At 43.5% G+C, this 18631-nt stretch overlaps 1 protein-coding gene, 1 long non-coding RNA gene and 1 other non-coding gene across 6 annotated transcripts in view; 1 reads left to right on the top strand and 2 right to left on the bottom strand.

Annotated features, from left to right (window-relative positions):
- Cops7a (COP9 signalosome subunit 7A) overlaps positions 1-18631 on the top strand; it is a 24425-nt gene extending 5794 nt beyond the window's left edge. Inside the window, exons 2-10 of one of the 4 annotated variants that reach the window (XM_063237622.1) lie at positions 11561-11713; positions 11825-12085; positions 12669-12872; positions 14727-14802; positions 15210-15298; positions 16144-16364; positions 17287-17392; positions 17494-17672; positions 17825-18631. In XM_063237622.1, the coding sequence (XP_063093692.1) occupies positions 12711-12872; positions 14727-14802; positions 15210-15298; positions 16144-16364; positions 17287-17392; positions 17494-17672; positions 17825-17864 (873 nt within the window). In that variant the 5' untranslated portion in view covers positions 11561-11713; positions 11825-12085; positions 12669-12710 and the 3' untranslated portion in view covers positions 17865-18631. Of the gene's footprint in view, positions 1-11560; positions 11714-11824; positions 12086-12668; positions 12873-14726; positions 14803-15209; positions 15299-16143; positions 16365-17286; positions 17393-17493; positions 17673-17824 lie in introns of those variants that run through there. The other 3 variants (XM_023562159.2, XM_023562157.2, XM_013145127.3) reach the window with 3 other exon arrangements.
- LOC111755064 (small nucleolar RNA SNORA28) lies at positions 2821-2946 on the bottom strand. Its single transcript, XR_002789652.1, has one exon. It is a non-coding gene; the product is annotated as a small nucleolar RNA SNORA28 (small nucleolar RNA).
- LOC106026092 (uncharacterized) lies at positions 11909-12816 on the bottom strand. Its single transcript, XR_001199729.2, has 2 exons — positions 12627-12816; positions 11909-12204 (listed from the first exon to the last, which is right to left on the bottom strand). It is a non-coding gene; the product is annotated as an uncharacterized LOC106026092 (long non-coding RNA).

Here is an 18631-nt window from a genome sequence, read left to right as displayed (position 1 = left end):
AGAACCCTGAGGCCATCCTGTCATCCTTTTCAACTGTATAGCTGCTGAGTATGTTTTTTCTTTTTCTTTCCTTTTTTTTGGTTTTGTGAGGCAGGATCTCCTACATAGTTGAAACCAATCTTGAACTTTTTTTTTTTTTCACAGCTCCATTTGGGGGTCGAAAACAATCTTTAACTTGCTATATGGCCCTACGTGGCCTACAACCCTAATCCTCCTGCCTCAGCCTAAATACTTGAATTATAGGTCTGTACCACCATGCCCACCATTAGGATTTTCTTTTGTTCTATTTTTAAGTATATATATAAATACAAATTTTATTGCGGTAAAATACATATAATATAGAATTTACCATCGTTATACTGGGGATTGAACCCAGGGGTTACACTCTTCCACTGAACTATATCCCAGTCCCAGGTCATCTCCCAGGACTGGAGACTGAACCCAGGACCTCTGCACTGAATATGTTCCCCATTCTATTTTAATATTTCATTTATTTGCTGATTGAGTTGTCCAGGTTGGCCTCAAATTTGCAATCCTGCCTCAGCCTCCCAGTAGGATTATAGGTGTGCCTATCACACCCAGCCCTTGTATTTTTATTTTTTGTCTTTTTTCCTTTTTATCGGTACCAGGGATCGAACTCACGACTGCCTGCTTGCAAGGCAGGCGTTTATACCACTGAGCTAAATCCCCAGCCCCAGCCCTTGTATTTTTTGAGATAATGCTTTGCTAAATTGTCCAAACTGACCTTCAATTTGGGATCCTCCTAGCCATCTACTTCATTCTCTCCAGTAGCTGAGATTACAGGTATGTACAACTCCCAGCCCATCTAAACCAATTGTAAGTGTGAGCTCAGAGCTATTAAATATATTCATCATGTATGTAACCATCACCACTGTCCATCTCCATAATTGTTTTGTTTTTGATTTTTTGAGACAAGGTCTAGCTATGTAGTTGAACTACTATAGAGCCTAGACCGACCGACTTCGAACTCATGGTGATTCTCCTGCCTCAGCTTCCTAAATTCTAGGATTATAGGCATATGCCACTATGCCTGTCTTACCATAAAGTCTTCATTTTATAAAACTGAAACTCTGTACTTATTAAACAGTAATTTCACAGTTCCACTCCCTGCAATCTGGTGACCATCACTTTGCTGTCTGATTCTATGGTCTTTGACTACTCTAAGTATGCAATCTATTTATCAATCTATTGATTTATACATCAAATATATCTATTTAATTTACACATTGTATATAATTATAACTATATTATGTATAATACTTGAAATTAGGTACGTATAATAATTCAACACACTATATACTCACATATATGAGACATAAAGTAGGAAAACAAAATTAATACCTAGGAATCCAAGGACTTGACAGTTAACAATGATTCCAATCTGATTCCCCCTCCTTCTATCCTCTCAACTCCTCCCTATAATCACTGTCCCCCCACTCTTTCCTTTTATTCTGTTATTTTTGTAATACAGTTTTCTCACAGGTAGAAATAAACTTGAACAGTTTCTTAGTCTTATTTTCAAACTATAAAAATGATGTTAAGTGATACATAGTATATAGTCTAATGTTTTTTGTTGTTGTTTGAGACACGGTGTCACTATGCAGTTCAGGCTGGCCTTGAGCTCACTTTGTAGCCCAGGCTAGTCTTGAACTTTAAGTGATCCTACTGCCTCAGCCTCCTGTGTGCTGGGATCATAGGCATGGGCCACCATGTCCGGTTTAAAATATACTAGTTTTTTTTTTTAATCAGGAATTGAACTCAAGACCTCATGCTTATCACACAGGCACTGTGCCACTGAGCTATATCCCTGGCCTGATACATAGTCTTCTGGCACATGTCCACTTGTGCTGTCACTCAGTATCACATCCTAGATTTATCTACAATGTTGCATGATGCTGGAGTTCATATACATTGACTGGGATCAAATGTTCCACTGTGTGACTATATCAAATATACTGTACCTACTCATGTTGATGGATTTAGGAACACTTTTTTGTTATAATAAACATTTGTGTGACCATTAATGTATTTGTCTACTGTGTATTTACAAGAATTTCTCTAGAGTAAACAGTCCCACTTAGGAGTGGGACTGTTAGATTATGAGGTATGATGTAAGAATAATTTTGAGATGGGCATAGTGGCACACACCTGTAATCTCAGATATTCAAGAGGCTGAGTCAGGAAGATTGCAATTTTGAGAACATCCTAGTGACTTAGGTAGCAAAACTGTTTCAAAATTTAAAAATGAGACCAGGTGCACTCTATAATCCCAGTGCTCAGGAGGTTGAGGCAGGAAGATTGCTTTGAGTTCAATACCAGTCTGGGCTATATAGTGAGATCTTGTCTCACAAAAGAAAGCCCAAGTATATAGCTCAGTGGCACAGTGCCTGCCTGGCAAGCACAAGGTCCTGAGTTTGATTCCTGGTACCAAAAAAAAAAAGAAGAAGAAGAAGAAAGGAGGAGAGGAGAGGAGACAAAAAAGAAAAGATGAAAAAAAAAAAGGCTGAAGATGTCACTCAGTGTATGTATGTTGCCCTGCATTCAGTCCCTAGTACTGCCAGTCATCGTCATCATCATCCATGAAATGGGTAAAGTGGCACAGGCCTGTAATTCTAGCTGCTCAGGAGGCTGAAGCAGGAAGATCACAAGTTTGAGGCTAGTCTGGGAAATTTAGCAAGACCTTGTCTCAAAAGATAAAAAGGGCTGTAAGTATAACTCAGTAGATGGCCCCATGCCCACCATGTGCTAGGGCCTGAGCTCAATTCCCAGCACTTGAAAAGAAGAATCATTTTTTTTTAACTTGTTTCAGTCTATGTAACGGCTTGTCTCACAGAAAGGAGAGTACCGCAATAGGTTAGACTTTCTTGCTATAGCAAGCTCAAATTGTGACAGACTATTTTGATAATCTGTCACAGAGTGTTGCTTGCACAAGAAGAATCATCTTTAACATTTATATGTTTAGAGCCAGGCATGTTGGCTCATGCCTGTAATCCCAGCACTTGGGAGGCTGAGGCAGGAGGATCGTTGCAAATTCAAGAGCAGCCTGGGCTACAAAATGAGCTCAAGGCCAGCCAGAACTGCAAGTGAGACCCTGTCTCAAAAAGACAAATAAAATTTATATGTTTAGAATTCTTAATTTTGCAAATCTAGTATGTATACAGTATTATCTCATTGTAGATTTATTAGGCATTTTTTAAATTGCTGATATGGTTGAGGTTTTTTTTTTTTTTTTTTTTGTCTTTTTGAGACAGGGTATCACTATGCAGTTCAGGCCAGGCTTGAGCTCAGTTTGTAGTCCAGGCTGGTCTCAAATTTGTAACACTCCTCTTGCCTCAGCCTCCTGAGTGCTGGGATTACAGACGTGCACCACCACACCCAGCTGGTTTTTAGCTTTTAAAATTTCCTCGTCTGAGAAATGTTTGGTCATTTGGGTTAGTTGCACTTTTCTTATTGATTTGTAGTTCTTATATATTCTAGATACTAAACTTTTGCCAGTTATGTATGTTGCAAATATCTATACTTTTTTCTCTTCCCTTTTCTTCTCCTCTCCCCTCCCCTCCCTTCCCCTCCTCTCCTCTCCTCTCCTCTCCTCTCCTCTCCTCTCCTCTCCTCTCCTCACCTCTCCTCTTCTCTCTCTTGTCCTATCCTCCCCTCTTCTCTTTTCCTTTTTTGAAACAAGGTCTCACTAAGTCACTAAATTGTCTAGGTGAGGCTTGAACTTGTCGTTCTTCTGCATCTTATGTCCCAGATTTCTGGGAGTACAGGCTTGAACTGCCCAGGCCAGCTTGCTGTGCTCTTTCTGGTATTGAAACTTACTGTCATGGATTGGTTGCTCCATTTATTTAGGTCTTCTTAAATATTTTTGAGTGAAATACAATTTTCAACATGCAGATAATGCACATCTTGTGTTTTTTGTATTCCTAGGTACTATTTTAATTTTCTGTTGCAGTTAATGTATTTTTTAAAATTGCATTTTCAAAGTGCCTTTTGCTGATATATAGAAATGCTATTGATTTGCAATATTAACTTTAGAGCCTGTAACTTTGATAAGCTCTGTTTTCTGTCTAGTAATTTTCTATAGACTTTTAAAGTTTTTATAAAAGCAATCATGTCATTTGCAAGAGGTAGTCATTTGCTTTTTCCTTTCCAATGGTGTGCCTTTAATTTCCTTTTCTTGTGCTCACTGGGACCTTTAGCATGGTGTTGAATAGAAGCGTAATAAGCTGTCTTGTCTGTTTTGTTCCTTTTTTGAAAGGGAATGCTTCCAGTACTTTCCTAGTAAGAATGGTCCTTGCATCTGAAGCCCTATGTTCAATCCCCAGTACCACATAAACAAACAAATTAATTCTTAAAATGGTATTTACTGTAGTCTTGTTTTAAAGTAATTTTTACAAGTTACAAATTAATTCTTAAAATGGTATTTACTGTAGTCTTGTTTTAAAGTAGTTTTTACAAGTTACTCATCTTATTGTAAAACATAACACATGTGTTGTGTTTTGTTTTTATCCGTACCAGGGATCAAACTCACAACCCACGCTTGCAAGACAGGTGCTTATGCCGCTCAGCTAATTCCCCAGGCCCAACATAACACATGTAAAGACAAGTGCAGCAAAACATAAATTATGGCTGGGTGTGGTGGCAGACACCTGTTATCTCAGCACTCGGCAGGCTGAGGCAGGAGAATCCCTGTGAGTGCAAGGGCAGTCTGACCTCCGGAGTGAGTACAGTGCTATCATGAACTACATAGCAAGACCCTGACTGAAGAGACAAACAAACATAACGCATAATGAATACTTCTAGAGGGAATACTTATGAATGAATAACCACCATCCAGGCCACATAACCCTAAGTACTGCTCCTTGCCAGTACTCCTGAGGACCTGTGTGTCCCTGCCCTGTCTCTCACCCCTCCCTCATCCGGGGACACCAGTACTCTGATTTTTGTGTCAATTGCTTCCTTATTTTTAAGTTTCCCAGATGGATATACATTCTCTGATACAGTTTATTTCAGATGGTTTTGAAGATACATCTGCTATCCGCACAGGAGGGGCCCTGTGTCCACTTTCCTGGATGGTTCCAAGGCCTTTTCCACCGTGGCTCACACACTTGTGCTCTCACTACCCGGGGTATCTTTGCTCCATATCGTTGTCAACATGGGCATTTTCAGATTTTAATTTTAGTGGCTGTGGCATGTACAGTGATATTTATCATGGGTTAATTTACATTCTCCTGATTACTAATGAGATTGAACAGGTTTTCTTATACGTGTTGACCCTGTGTGAAGTGTTAGTTTAAATACCATTCATGTTTACCATTTTTATTAACATGTTTGGCTTTGTTTTGCTTAGAAACTTGCAGGAGTTCTTTATGCATCCTAGACACATCTTTTCTCTGTTACATATCTTACATATGTCTTTTTATTTTTTATTTTTTTAATTTTTTATTTCTTTTTTCTTTTTTTGTCTTTTTGAGACAGGGTCTCACTATGCAGTTCAGGCTGGCCTTGAGCTCACTTTGTAGCCCAAGCTGATCTTGAACTCACAATGATCCTCCTGTCTCAGCCTCCTGAGCGCTGGGATTACAGGCATGAACCATCACGCCTGGCTTTGTGGACTGTCTTTAATGAACAGACATCAAATTTGTCAATCTTTTCCCTTACAATTAGTGTATTTGAGTCTTTTTACTTTTATTTGTTTGTTTATTTATTTTTGCAGCACTGGGGATTGAATGTAGGGCCTTCTCACTAAATTACATCCCCAGTCTTTTTATTTTTTATGTTTTGAGACAGGGTCTCACTATGTAGTTTAGGCTGGCCTTGAACTCACTATGTAACCCAGGCTGACTTTGAACTCTTAGCAATCCTCCTGCCTCAGCCTTCCAAAGCCTGGGATTACAGGTGTGTACTATCATGCCTGGCTCCCCTTTATTTTTATTTTTGTTTATTTATTTTTTTTTTTTTTTGAGACAAATTGCTCAGTTACCTAGAGTGAGCTCAAATTTGTCCTTTTCTTGCCTAAGCTTCCCAGAATGCTGGGTTCACAAGCATGTACCACTGCACCTGGCTATATGTTTGAAGCCTGTTAAATATTTCTCTACCCTGAATTCTTCAATATAGTCTTCTTTATTATCTTCTAGAGCTTTTTGATTTACCCTTTACGTTTAGTGCAGTGGGAATAGTTTTTTTCATATGGCTTGAGATAGGGATTTTTTTCTTATAAAAAGGTGTGTCGGGGGCTGGGGATTTAGCTCAGCAGCATAAGCACTTGCCTTGCAAGCAGGCAGTTGTGAGTTTGATCCCCGGTACTGGTAAAAACGAAAAAAGACCAAAAAAAAGGTGTGTCATTTCTCTCCTGCTCAAAGCGCAAGCTCTACTATAAATCAAGTGTCTGTATAAGGGTGGGTCTGTTCCTTAGCTCTGAATTAGGTTCGGGTGGTCAGTTTCTCTATCTCTCTCTGTGCCGTTAGTATACTGTCTTTTAGTTGTTTACCTTGGGGTGTGAATGCAAGGCTTCAGGGGTATGAAGCATATGCTTTACCACTGAGTTACCAGACAGCTCCAGCTCTATCTACTGTGTTAATCATTATGGCTTTGTAATTATGTCTAGGGATCTGGTAAAGCAAGTCTTTCCACTCATTCCTCTTTGAGAGGTATTCTTGGCCTTCTGCATTTCCCTGTACATTTTGGAATCAGTTTGTCAGTTTCATACATTCATCAGTAAACCTTGTAGGGATTTTGATTAGTATTGTATTGAGTCAGTCTATAAATCACTTTAGGGAGAACTGACTTCCTCATTATATTGAATTTTCTAATCTATAAACATGATCTTTCAATTTGTTTGTTCATTGATTGATTGATTGATACTGGGGGTTGAAGCCAGGATCTTCACATTGCTATATCTTCAGCCTATTTTATTTTATTTTATTTATTTATTTTTAATTTTTTTTTTTTGAGTCAAGGTCTCAATTGCTGAATTGCTTAGGCTGGCCTCAAATTTACAATCCTCCTGTCTTAGCCTTCCACGTACTGGGATTATAAGATATTTGTTTTGTTTTTGACACAAGGTCTTACTCTGTATTTCAAATTGGCCTCAAACTTGAAACAAGCCTTCTGCTCCAGCCTCCCAAGTGCTGGGACCCCAGGTGTACACCACCATGCCAAGGTGCCAACCTTTTGGTTTTTTTTTTCTTTGAGACAGGGTCTCACTAAATTGCTCACTGAATTGTCCAGGCTGGGTTCAAATTTGTGATCTTCCTGATGCAGTGTAACTCAGTGCTAGGGTTACAGACCAGTTTCCCCAGTTTGTAATTGATTTTTGCATACTTTCATCTAGCAACCTCATTAAATTTGTTTATTTGTTCTTATAACATATTTGTAGGTTAGGGGCTGGGGATTTAGCTCAGCGGCATAAGCGCCTCCCTTGTAAGCGTGTGGTCCTGAGTGTTCGATCCCTGGTACCGGTTTAAAAAAAAAAAAAAAAAAAAAAAAAAAAATATATATATATATATATATATATGTTCTTTTTTGTAGGTTCTTTTAAATTTTCTATACATACTTTCATATTTTTGTAAATGGTAAAACAGCTTTTGTTTCTTTTTCTGTCTACTCCATGGCATAATTCATTTTGAAGAATAAAGTGAATGTATTTTCAAACATTAAACTCCTCTTAAATTTGTGGGATAAGTGCCAGGTATGGAGGCACACACCTGTAATCCCAGAACTCAGGAGGCTGAGGCAGCAGGATTGTTGCAAGTTCAAGGCCAGCCTGGGCTACAAAGTGAGTTCAAGACCAATCTGAATTGTGTAGGGAGACCTTGTCTCAAAAAGACCAAAAAAAAAAAAAAAAAAAAAAAAAACCCTGGGATAAATTCAAGTTAGTCTGATATAATCTCTTTTTTGCATGCTTCTGGATTCAGTTTACTAAAATGCTGTTGAAGATTTCTATGTCTCTGTTATTGAGATTGGCATATTATTTTCTTGTCTAGTATTGCCTGTATTCAATACTAGATTAACCGTTGTGTTTATTCAAGCAATTCTGGTCACATAGATTGAGGAGTGTTCCAACTTCTCCTGTTCTGGAAAAGTATATATAAAATTGAGATGATCTTCACTTAGAAGGTTTGGTACTTCTTGTCATTATGATGTCATTCATAATCCTTCCACACCTCACATCTAATGTACTTGCAAGTTTGGTTTATTCTTCTTTTAAATTAAATTTAGAATCATGCACTAGGAAGATCTCAAGTTAAAGCCCAGCCTAGGTAACTTAGCAAATTAAGAAGACCCTGTCTCAACATTAAAAAAAAATCCAATCCTCTTCATTTCTGTGGTTCCCACCTTGGTTCAGATCATCACCATCTCTCTTCAGCATCACTGTGGTGGGTGGCTGAGCTTCTGTCCATGCAGCTATCATCATATTTTATTTCAAGTCATGGTTTCAAAACATGATTTTATTTGTTCATCAGGTTGGCATTGGACTATGTAGCCCAGGCTGGCCTTGGACTCCCAGCAATCCTCCTATCTCATGCATGCTGGGATTACAGGCATGCATGACCAGGTCCAGCCATCCTCCTGTTGTAAACATGTGGATCAAATTAATCACTCTTCTGCCGAAGTGCTCCATCAGCTGCAGTCCCACTCAAAGAAGAGCAAAGTCCTACCATTTCTGATGTGGTCTGACTACCTTTCCTTCTCTCTGCTCACTCTGTTCCAGCTGCACAGGCCTCTCATGTTTCCACCTGTGAACTTTGCATGCAGTTGTACAGTTGGCTTTGTCTGCAACACTTTCCAAATAGAAACTGCGACTTGTTCACTCAGTTGGATCAGGCCAGGTGTAATCCCACAGCCACATTACCAGTGAAGGCCTTTTTAGTACTACGTATAAAATAGCAGCTGTTTCCTGCATTCCTGTTTCCCTTTTTATTTGTGTTTACTTTCCTATTTATATACTTGCTAATTTAGGACCTGAAAATACAACTACTGAGAAGATGGGGATTTTGTTTGTATTCCCAGTAGCTAGAACAAGGACCAACAGTGAGAGGCGCTCAGTATAGTAGGTCTTAAATTAATAATGAATATTTTACCATGTGTTTGACTCAGTAACACATGGATAAATGACTTCACATCTTAGGCTTTGCTTAAGTACACAGTGCTGACCCTCCCCTTAGAGATCATTATTTTTTCTTCCCACTTTTCTCTTATTTTCTTATTTCTATTCCATTCTCATATCTCTCTGCTCTTCATAATCTCATTTCTTTAGCCCATCCCTTTTATTTCTCTAAATTGTCGTTTTTTGTTTTTTGTTTTTACCGGTACCAGGGATCGAACTCACAAATTCGTGCTTGCAAGGCAGGCACTTATGCTGCTGAGCTAAATCCCCAGCCCCCTAAATTGTCTTTCTGTACTTTTGTTCTCTCACACGCTCCTTTCTTTCTTTCTGTCCTAAAACCACATATTATCAGCCATGTGTGGTGGTGCATGCCTATAATCCTATCACTCTGGAGGCGGGGACAGAAGGATCATTCCAAGTTCAGGACCAGCCTGAGCTACATAGTAAGCTCAAGGCCAGACTGAATTGCATAGCAAGCTAGACCCTGTCTCAAAAAGACAAAGAAAGTTAAAAAATAAAAAAACATCACACATCATCAGAGCCAGACTTGGGCTTACATCTAATATCTCACCTGCCAGGTATGGAAAACGAAATATGAAGTGGTAGAACTGGCTTTTGTCACAGCTAGTTTAAGGTGAATCAGGACTAGATCTCAGATTGTTTCTCTCTTTTTCTTTCTTCCTTTACTTAACAGTGTTGGAACCTAATAACCATATTCTTGAGTGTCTAGTGAAATTTTTCAAGAAATTGTTTAACTTTTGGGATCCTCAGTGTCCACACAGTTTAGCTGAGACCTGAATAAATGCCTCAAAGGATTGTTACCAAGACTGAACAAAAAGTGTAGTGCAAATAAAATGCCTCATGCATAATATAACAAGTCAGCATTATTTTTTCCATCCTTTTCTCTTATAGTTTTCTCCCACTCTCATCTGTTTATTTATTGTTTTTTGTTTGTTTGTTTTGAGACAGGGTCTCATTATGTAGCTCAGATTGGCCTTGTGCTCACTTTGTAGCCCAGGCTGGTCTTAAATTTGCAACAATCCTCCTGCCTCAAGCTCCAGACTAGATTATAGGCATGCACCACCATGCCCAGCTCCCCCTGGGCATGATGAATTTGGCTAGATGTGGTGGCACATTCCTGTAATCCCAGCATTTGGGAGGCTGAGACAAGAGAATTGCTCTTTGAGGCCAGCCTAGACTGTGTAATGAGTTCAAGGCCAGCCTGAGCTACATAGCAAGACCCTGTTTCAAAAAAAAAAAAAAAAAACAGATAATTTTGGTGGCACAATAAAAATGATAAACTTGGATTTACTAATCTTTTGGTTCCTTCAAACTTTGAGTATTAGCCAGGGTGTGGCGGCATACTCCTGTAATCCTAGCACTTGGGAGGCTGAGGCAGGAGGATTGTTGCAAGTTTGAGACCAGCCTGGGCTACAAAGTGAGCCCAAGGCCAGCCTGAACTGTATAGTGAGACTGTCTCAAAAAGACACACGCACACTACTTTGAGTGTTATCATGTTGATTCTTCTCAATTTGGTTCTTTTCCATTTACTTCTCCACTCCTTTTTTTCTTTCTATTGTTTCTGCTTATTTTCCATCACAAGCCAAGGGTCCTGGGACACAAACTCTACTTAAAGCTCTTCAAACCTAACAGTGTACTAATCCTATGTTTTTTGCTTCATCTTTTTTTTTTCCATGTTCTCAGCTTCACTTGGTTACAAGTTACTTAGGCATTTGATTTGTTCTAGAAAAGGGAGGTAATTACTAGATTGCTGGCAGCATTAAGGAATTAAGGGTATCTCTTAGCTCAGGGCTTACCAGAGGCTTTGAAGATTTGACATGCAAATGGAGCCTGACAGGAAATATAAAGCACTCTAAAATATATTAGTTTTGTTTTGTACTACTGAAGATGAAACCCAGAGCAAGCACTATCACTGAGCTATACTTCCCTTCTCTTGTTTTAAGAATCACTGGACTGGGGGCTGGGGATTTAGCTCAGCGGCATAAGCACCTGCCTTGCAAGCAGGGGGTCGTGAGTGATCCCTGGTACCGATAAAAAGGAAAAAGAAAAAAAAAAATCACTGGACTGGCCCAGGGCACGGTTGTGCGGCCTGTAATCCCAGCAGTAGGCAGGATGAAGCAGGAGGATCGCTGTGAGTTGGAAGACAGCCAGGGGAAAAGTGAGTTTAAGGCCAGCCTGAACTGCATAGTGAAACCATGCGTGAAGCCATAGATTCTACCACCAGCATCCCAAAACAAACAAAGTAACAATAAAAGGTTACGGCGAAGTGGAAAGATGATTTTGACTTTGAAAAGACCTTGGTTCCAGGTAAATCCCAGGATTTTTATAAACCTCCCTTTAGGGTCTCTTCTTCCTCAGGAGTAGACAGGTTACAGGAAGCATGAATTCAAACAGTACAAGTGTTTACCGCAGTGTCCAAGGATGTCCCGGACTCATGCTGAGGATTCTGAGGAGCACGATTCTGAGGATTCAACGGGATAAAATCGTGTCCCATCCACAGTAAGCACGCCATACCTGCTAGATACTATTTCTTTTATTGTTCAAACTTTTCTCCTCCTCAAAAAGGTGAGTGGCTGAACTCTCCCCCGCTAACCCTCTACTACTGATCATTGTTTCCTTCCTCTCTCCTCATCCTCTTCTCATTTTTTTCCTGCTTTCTCTCTCCTTCCCCTACAGCTTTCCTACGGTCTTAGCCCGCGCCGCCCTCATCTCCACATCTTCGGTAGAGCGAAGCCGCCAAAAACACCCTGAACGCCCGCAGAGCAGCATACTAATAAAGTTTTATTGTAACAAAGCCGGGGAAAATAATGTTCCAGACATTATTTTCTCAGCAGCCAATCCAGAAAGTTGAACGCGTATGCCGCCGCCACCCCCCACCCCCCAGCCTCAGAGGTCGGAAGGCGGAAGCCGCGTACGTCCCGGATGCTTCGTAAGAGCGTAAGTGCGTCCGGAAGCCAGCCATCGAGATTTGTGCCTAGAGCGACCCTGTAGGGAGGCGGCAGGAAAGGCTCGGAACAGCTGCCGGAGGTGACGGAACGGCCGCCCCGCCCGATACCCTGGAAAAAGAAGCTTCCAGGTAGCGGTCCGCAGAGTCTGGCCCAAGGTACTGCGGGGCCCTCGGCGGGAGCCGAGGATCTCTGGGCGGCCTCTTTAAGGGAGGAGGCGGAGCCACGTGCAAGGAGCCTGGGGGTGAGGTCACGTGGTTAGGGCACGTGCGGGAGACGGGTGGCAGCTGAGGGTGCGTCGTGGTTGGTTATGACACCGATTCCCTAGCTGCGCCCTACGCCTTGAGTTTAACGGGTGCACGTGGTGGGGTTTGGGATTAGGTCCTAGGGTGAGGGCTGAGGGTGGGCGTGGCAGCTGTGAAGTGGCTGACTTGGCGATTCTTAGATCCCGTGTTGTAGACCACTCGGTGTCTGACCTCACTGCAGAAGTACATCCACAGCCCAGCCCTTTGCCCTTGGCCTTCCCGACCTACCAGTGTTCAGGGATTTCCGGCTTCACATCCTCTTTCTTACAGCTCCAGTCAACCTGAGCCCAGGTCCCCCGTCTCAGTGCAGCCATGAGTGCGGAGGTGAAGGTGACAGGGCAGAACCAGGAGCAGTTTCTGCTCCTGGCCAAGTCGGCCAAGGGGGCGGCGCTGGCCACACTCATTCACCAGGTGCTGGAGGCTCCTGGTGTCTACGTGTTTGGGGAACTGCTGGATATGCCCAATGTTAGAGAGGTGGGTTGCTGGTCCTGGAAGCCCACAGGGAAGCGCCGGGCAAAAGTTTCTGTTTGAGAGTGGGTGGGGAGGACTCATTTTGCAAGGACATTGAGTAAAGGCTGTTGTAATGATTAACTGGTAACTTGGAATTGTAAGCAAGAAAGTGAAGCCTAGTACTTTTAAGTAAAATCCGTGTCATTCAAAACAGGCAACCAGAATTCTAACCTGTCTCCAACAGTGAGACCTCGTAATAATCAGGATGCCTTTATTTTAGGGTCTTAGTTGTCTCTTAAAAATGGAAGTAAAAAGATTAAAGGAAAACAAAACAAAAAAGATAAAGGCTCAGTGTGTAGCTCAGTGATAATGCTTATTTGCCATGCTTGAGGTTCTAGTTTTGAAACTGCAGCACTGCAAAAAGAAAAAAAAAAAAAAAGTTACTGCCCCCACACTGTAGGAATCAGTTAAGAGTATGGGAACATATAAAGTTTGGTACAAGTGAAGAAGAAACGTGTTAAATTAGCATCACTATGCTTTTCTTTTGAGCACCATAAAACTATTAATTTAAAATAGAGAAAAGTTATCTTTTTCCCAAAGAGATGTAGTAAGCTACTAGAAACACAACAGAGCGGTTCACACAGATACGACAGTGGAAAGCATAAAGCAGGTGGGTCATTAAGACTTGTGGTGCCAATAGAGGTGGCACATGCCTGTAATCCCAGCACTTGGAGACTAAGGCAGGACGATCATTGGGAGTTTGGCACCTGGCTGAACTGCATAGTGAAACTCTGTCCCAAGAAGACAACAACAAAAAAATGGCACCATCCTGTCATGAAACAACCATGACTATTGTATATGGCTAAAATGTGAGCCAAGGTTTTGAGAGCCTGTGATTGAATCATTGATTTTAGCTTTTTGTGTCACTCTGTATGGACAATACTGTGACCATCTTATCCCTTCTTTCTTCTGTAATGGAACTAAAGAAAGTCAATGAAGGTGAAGAAAAAGAAACACTTCCTCTAGCTTAAACGCCTGATCTCCTGCCTCAGCCTCCCAAGAGGTTAGAATTACAGCTGTACTTCTCACTACACTTGGTTTAAGAAGCACTTCCTCATGGTGCTTGTTTACTACTCTGCCCGTGGTCTGGGGATAACAGCAAAGTGCAAGACATAGGACATATTCTTCTGCAGCTTACATTGTAGTCATAGAAGTAATAATGGGTATACATTTATAAGTCATTTATTTAATGGGTATCTACTGTGAGAACCAACTACATGTGTAGCTCTTCTGGGTCTTAGTGGGATGCCACAGGTTATCTTACAGAAGGGAAAGACATTCCTGGTTAAAGAACCCTCTGTAGAAATTAAGCACCAGAATGAGTGATCCATAGTAGGAGGAGAGGAGGTCCTGGTGGGCTGCCCCAGGTGAACCAGACCACCCCTTGGTGAGATGGGCCAACAGCAGAGTGCATCCACCTAGTTATGTCTAGGCCAAGACCGAGACAGTAGTGTGGTGAAATAGGAAGTACCACAGATTCAGATTGGGAAGTAATGCGCTCAGCCAAACAGCAGTTTGCAATGTGTGGTGTGTGTGTCTGGCAGACTCTGAACGCAGTACTCTCAACCTTGAGTTGGATTGGTAGAGATTGGATGGTAGGTGGCAGGGAGAAGGGTTTGTGGATTGGGAGCTGACTATAGCAAAGGCTTGGGGGTGGAAATGAGCTCTTCCAGTAGGGAGAGTATGAGAGGCAAAGCATACGTCTTGGCGAGCCCGGAGAGCTGACGTGGGCTAGGAAATATGGGGAGCTGATAGAGTAGGCTGGGAGGGTGGCAAGGGCGGCCCTTCCTGTCAATTCTCTTTGCTCATATCTTGCAGCTGGCTGAGAGTGACTTTGCGTCCACATTTCGACTGCTCACAGTCTTCGCTTATGGAACATACGCTGACTACTTAGGTAACCAGAGCAGCTCACGCTTTGGAGCAGTGGAGATGGGAGAAGGGCAGTTTCTGGAGGGAAAGCATTCCTGGGAGCCCTGTCTTGTGGTGCACACTTTTGATCCCAGCACTGTGGGAAACTAAGATAAAAGGATCCCAAATTCCAACCCAACCTGTCAAACTTGGTGAGACCCTGTCTCAAAATTTAAAACAAGGGCTGAGCCTGAGAATGTAGCTCACTGTGAAGGCCCTTGTTTCAATTCCCAGTGCCACAAAAAAACAAGTTCTTTTAATACCACACTCAGATGCCCTGGATATATAGGGTCATGACCTGCTGTGACATGGAAAAGCAAATGCAGCTGAAGGAAGCTAGAGTTTCCCACAAAACTAAAAGTCAGATTCCCTACACTTTGTGTTTTTCCTTAGCTGAAGCCAGGAATCTTCCCCCACTCACAGAAGCTCAGAAGAACAAGCTTCGACACCTCTCAGTCGTCACCCTAGCTGCCAAGGTCAAGGTGAGTGACAGTTGACCCTGTCCAAAGCCCAAAAGGCTGACTGCATCCTTTTGTGTGTCCCCAGAAGTTTGTACCAGGCAGCCCTTAGCCAGTGGCTGCTTCTCTATGCCTCCTCTCCACCAAGGCTTGTCTCAGCTCCATTACAGCAGCTATTTAGGCCAAATATTCTTAGTTTCCACTATTTTGTGTTTCAACTTAAGATCTAAGTAAACATCTTTGTGTTTTTGATCAAAATAGCAACTGGGATGCTGATCAAGTGCCATGAACAACTGCCTGCCGCCCTGCAGTGTAGCTAGTTCCATGCCAACAGAGCCTCCAGGCTGGGAGCAGGGTTCTCTCCTGAAGGAGTGTGGTTTCTCTGTGTTTGAATTAGCACCATAGAAGCCAGAAGCACCTCTGTATTCTTGTGTTTTGTTGATTCTGTCCCAAGACCCCCTCCCTTACCCAGTTGTTACGGGGCTGTTGAGTCATTTTCATGATTTTACTGAAATCAGGCCATTGTCTGTCATGGCTGCATCAACAGGAGTGCCAGGCTAGAAGGAGGTGGGGTGTAGATGGCACCTCCCAATCTTCCTGGCCCTTCCGGCCTGATGGTGGCCAAGGGATATGGGTTAGCGGGGGTTTATGGGTAAGGGGGGAGAATTGGCCTTGTATTTTATTAGTACCATCCTTCTCATGGTGTTGTTTCTGAGGTGGGGTACTTCTGTTTATTTTGCCTTAGCCCAGCCTCACAGAGCAAAGGATTTGGGACCAGAAGAGGCAGCCTGTGGGGCCTGGGCAAGGGAGCAGGGAGGGAGGGCGATTCGGGAAAGCTCTTCTCAGCCTAGGAACCCCACAAACCCCAGCCTCACTCCCTGTCCCAGTGTATCCCCTATGCAGTGCTGCTGGAAGCCCTGGCTCTGCGCAATGTGCGGCAGCTGGAAGACCTTGTTATTGAGGCCGTGTATGCTGATGTGCTTCGAGGCTCCCTGGACCAGCGCAATCAGCGGCTGGAAGTCGACTACAGCATTGGCAGGGACATCCAGCGCCAGGACCTCAGCGCCATTGCACGTACCCTGCAGGAGTGGTGAGGCCTAGGTTTTGGACCTGTCCCCTCCCCCACACAGGGTGTGGTGCTTCTGGGTCTGAGAGGGCTGGGCCTAGAGGTAGAGCCCCAGGGAAAGGTGGAAGTGAGCTCTTTCTTACAAGGACCCTGGGTGGGGGGCAGTGCCCTGGAAGCAATAATTTGGGAAGGAGAAAGGGGGAGGGTGTGTTTGAGGAAATTTTTCTTATTTTGATTTTCTTTTGGGGGTGCAGTACCAGAAATCAGACTCAGGACCTCATACTTGCCATGCAGGTGCTGTGCCACTAAGCTAAATCCCCGGCTCTTTTGGTATTTTGAGACAGGGTATCACCATGTAATACAGGCTAGCCATGAACTTGTTATCCCAGGCTAGCCTAGAACTCATGGTGATCCTCCTGCCTCAGCCTGCTGAGTGCTGGGATTATAGGCATGGGCACCACACCCAGCTTTCTTTAAGGGATCTTCAGTGGGAGGTTCGTCATCTGTCACAGGCTAGCCTCAGTCCCTTGGTTTGTAACACCATTGTCCATTAGCTGCATGGCTCTTCCTGTTCTTTTTCTTTGTGTCCCGTCTTTGTTGTTGTGGTGTTTTTTGCAGCATAGGGATTGAGCACCGAATGTGTGCCTCATTGTTTCTTCAGTCATAATTCACTGCTTGGCCTCCAGTGCCCCCCACCCTATTTTGCTTCCACTTTCCGCTCCTGTCTTGGACTGTCACCCCAGGCACTTCCTCTCCTGTCTTTCCCTTTGGATCTGCCTTGCCGCTGGGGAATGGCTGTGGCTGGTGTCCAGACGTCTGTGTACACACACACACACATCCCCACTTGTGGGGTTCCACCTCAGACAGTGGCTCACCAGCTGTGAGGGTTCTCTTCCAGTCTGTTTTCTGTAGGTCTGATCCCTGCCCTCTTGCACTGACCTTGCAGGTGTGTAGGCTGTGAAGTTGTGCTATCAGGCATCGAGGAGCAAGTGAGCCGTGCCAACCAGCACAAGGAGCAGCAGCTGGGCCTGAAGCAGCAGATAGAGAGTGAGGTGAGCCCCGTGCTGGCACGTGTCCTGTGCAGAGAGTTTTGGATGTGGCTGTAGCAGGCAGACAGGAGGGACGGGGGGGGGGGTGACAAAAGCTTTCCCAGCATCTCCTAGTCCCTTCCTCCTGGCAGGTTGCCAACCTTAAAAAAACTATTAAAGTCACAACGGCAGCGGCAGCTGCAGCCACATCTCAGGACCCTGAGCAACACCTGACTGAGCTGAGGGAACCTGCTTCTGGCACCAACCAGCGCCAGCCCAGCAAGAAAGCCTCGAAGGGCAAGGGGTGAGCTTCGTGATACCCTGATTTTACTGCAGCGACCTGGCTGCTCCACTCCCTTTAGTCCTTTGGTTGGAATAGCAAGTTGGGGAGCTTCCAGAGGCTAGGGGATCCCCTGCATCTTCTCTCTCTCTCTCCCTGCTCTACCCCTTTGCCAGGCTCCGAGGGAGCGCCAAAATCTGGTCCAAGTCAAACTGAAGGGACTGTTCTTCCTTCCCTGGAGATGTGGAATCCCAGCCACCTGCCTCATTAGGAGTCCTCAGAGCCTTCCTGTGCCCCTGGCCAGCTGATACTAGTTCATGACCTTCCTCCTTCTGCACCTGCAAGCATAGGTCATAGCCTTGCTAGAGAGCCATCTAGTACAGGTCATTTTTGTTGGTACTTTTTGTTTCGTGTTACTTCCTTCTGTGTCCCATTGCCCCATCTCCCTGCTGTTTCTAAGAGCTCAGCCTCTGTCCTTCTCCATGACTTCTGTCACTTGGTAGGTATGCAGTTCTGATGGGGGTTCCAGTGTCTCTAGCATAACCCATAGGTATACTCCTGCCCCCATCCCTGCATGCCTCACCCTCAATTCCTGCTCCCTACCTGTGCCTCTTGGGCAGCACTTTTATTCCCACCCTGAGGATCCTGGGAACCAGTCTGCCTTTATTGGGGTCACTGGGAACTTTGACCCCAGAATCCCATCACACTACAGTTGTTTCCTGTTTCCTCCCCTTGAGTCCTGGGAACATTGCTGCCTCAGGACCCCAGAGCCAAGAAGGACAGCTATTTCTTAGGGTATTGACAGTTGATTCTTGGCTCTGACCATCTTGCGAAGCCCATTGTCCACCCTGGAAGGGTTTATACCCTCTTGTGGATTTGGTGGAGGGGAAGGGAATATAGATTGTATTTAAGAAAAAGAAAAAGGTATATACATATATCTATATATAACATGATGCAAATAAATCTATAGATCTATCTACAAA

This window comes from Cavia porcellus, unplaced genomic scaffold, assembly GCF_034190915.1.
Source record: "Cavia porcellus strain 051 isolate PalLab524CR breed Dunkin Hartley unplaced genomic scaffold, mCavPor4.1 scaffold_27, whole genome shotgun sequence".
NCBI lineage: Eukaryota > Metazoa > Chordata > Mammalia > Rodentia > Caviidae > Cavia > Cavia porcellus.
The sequence above is the reverse complement of the archived record's forward strand: the minus strand, read 5'-3'. Positions and strand labels throughout refer to the sequence as shown.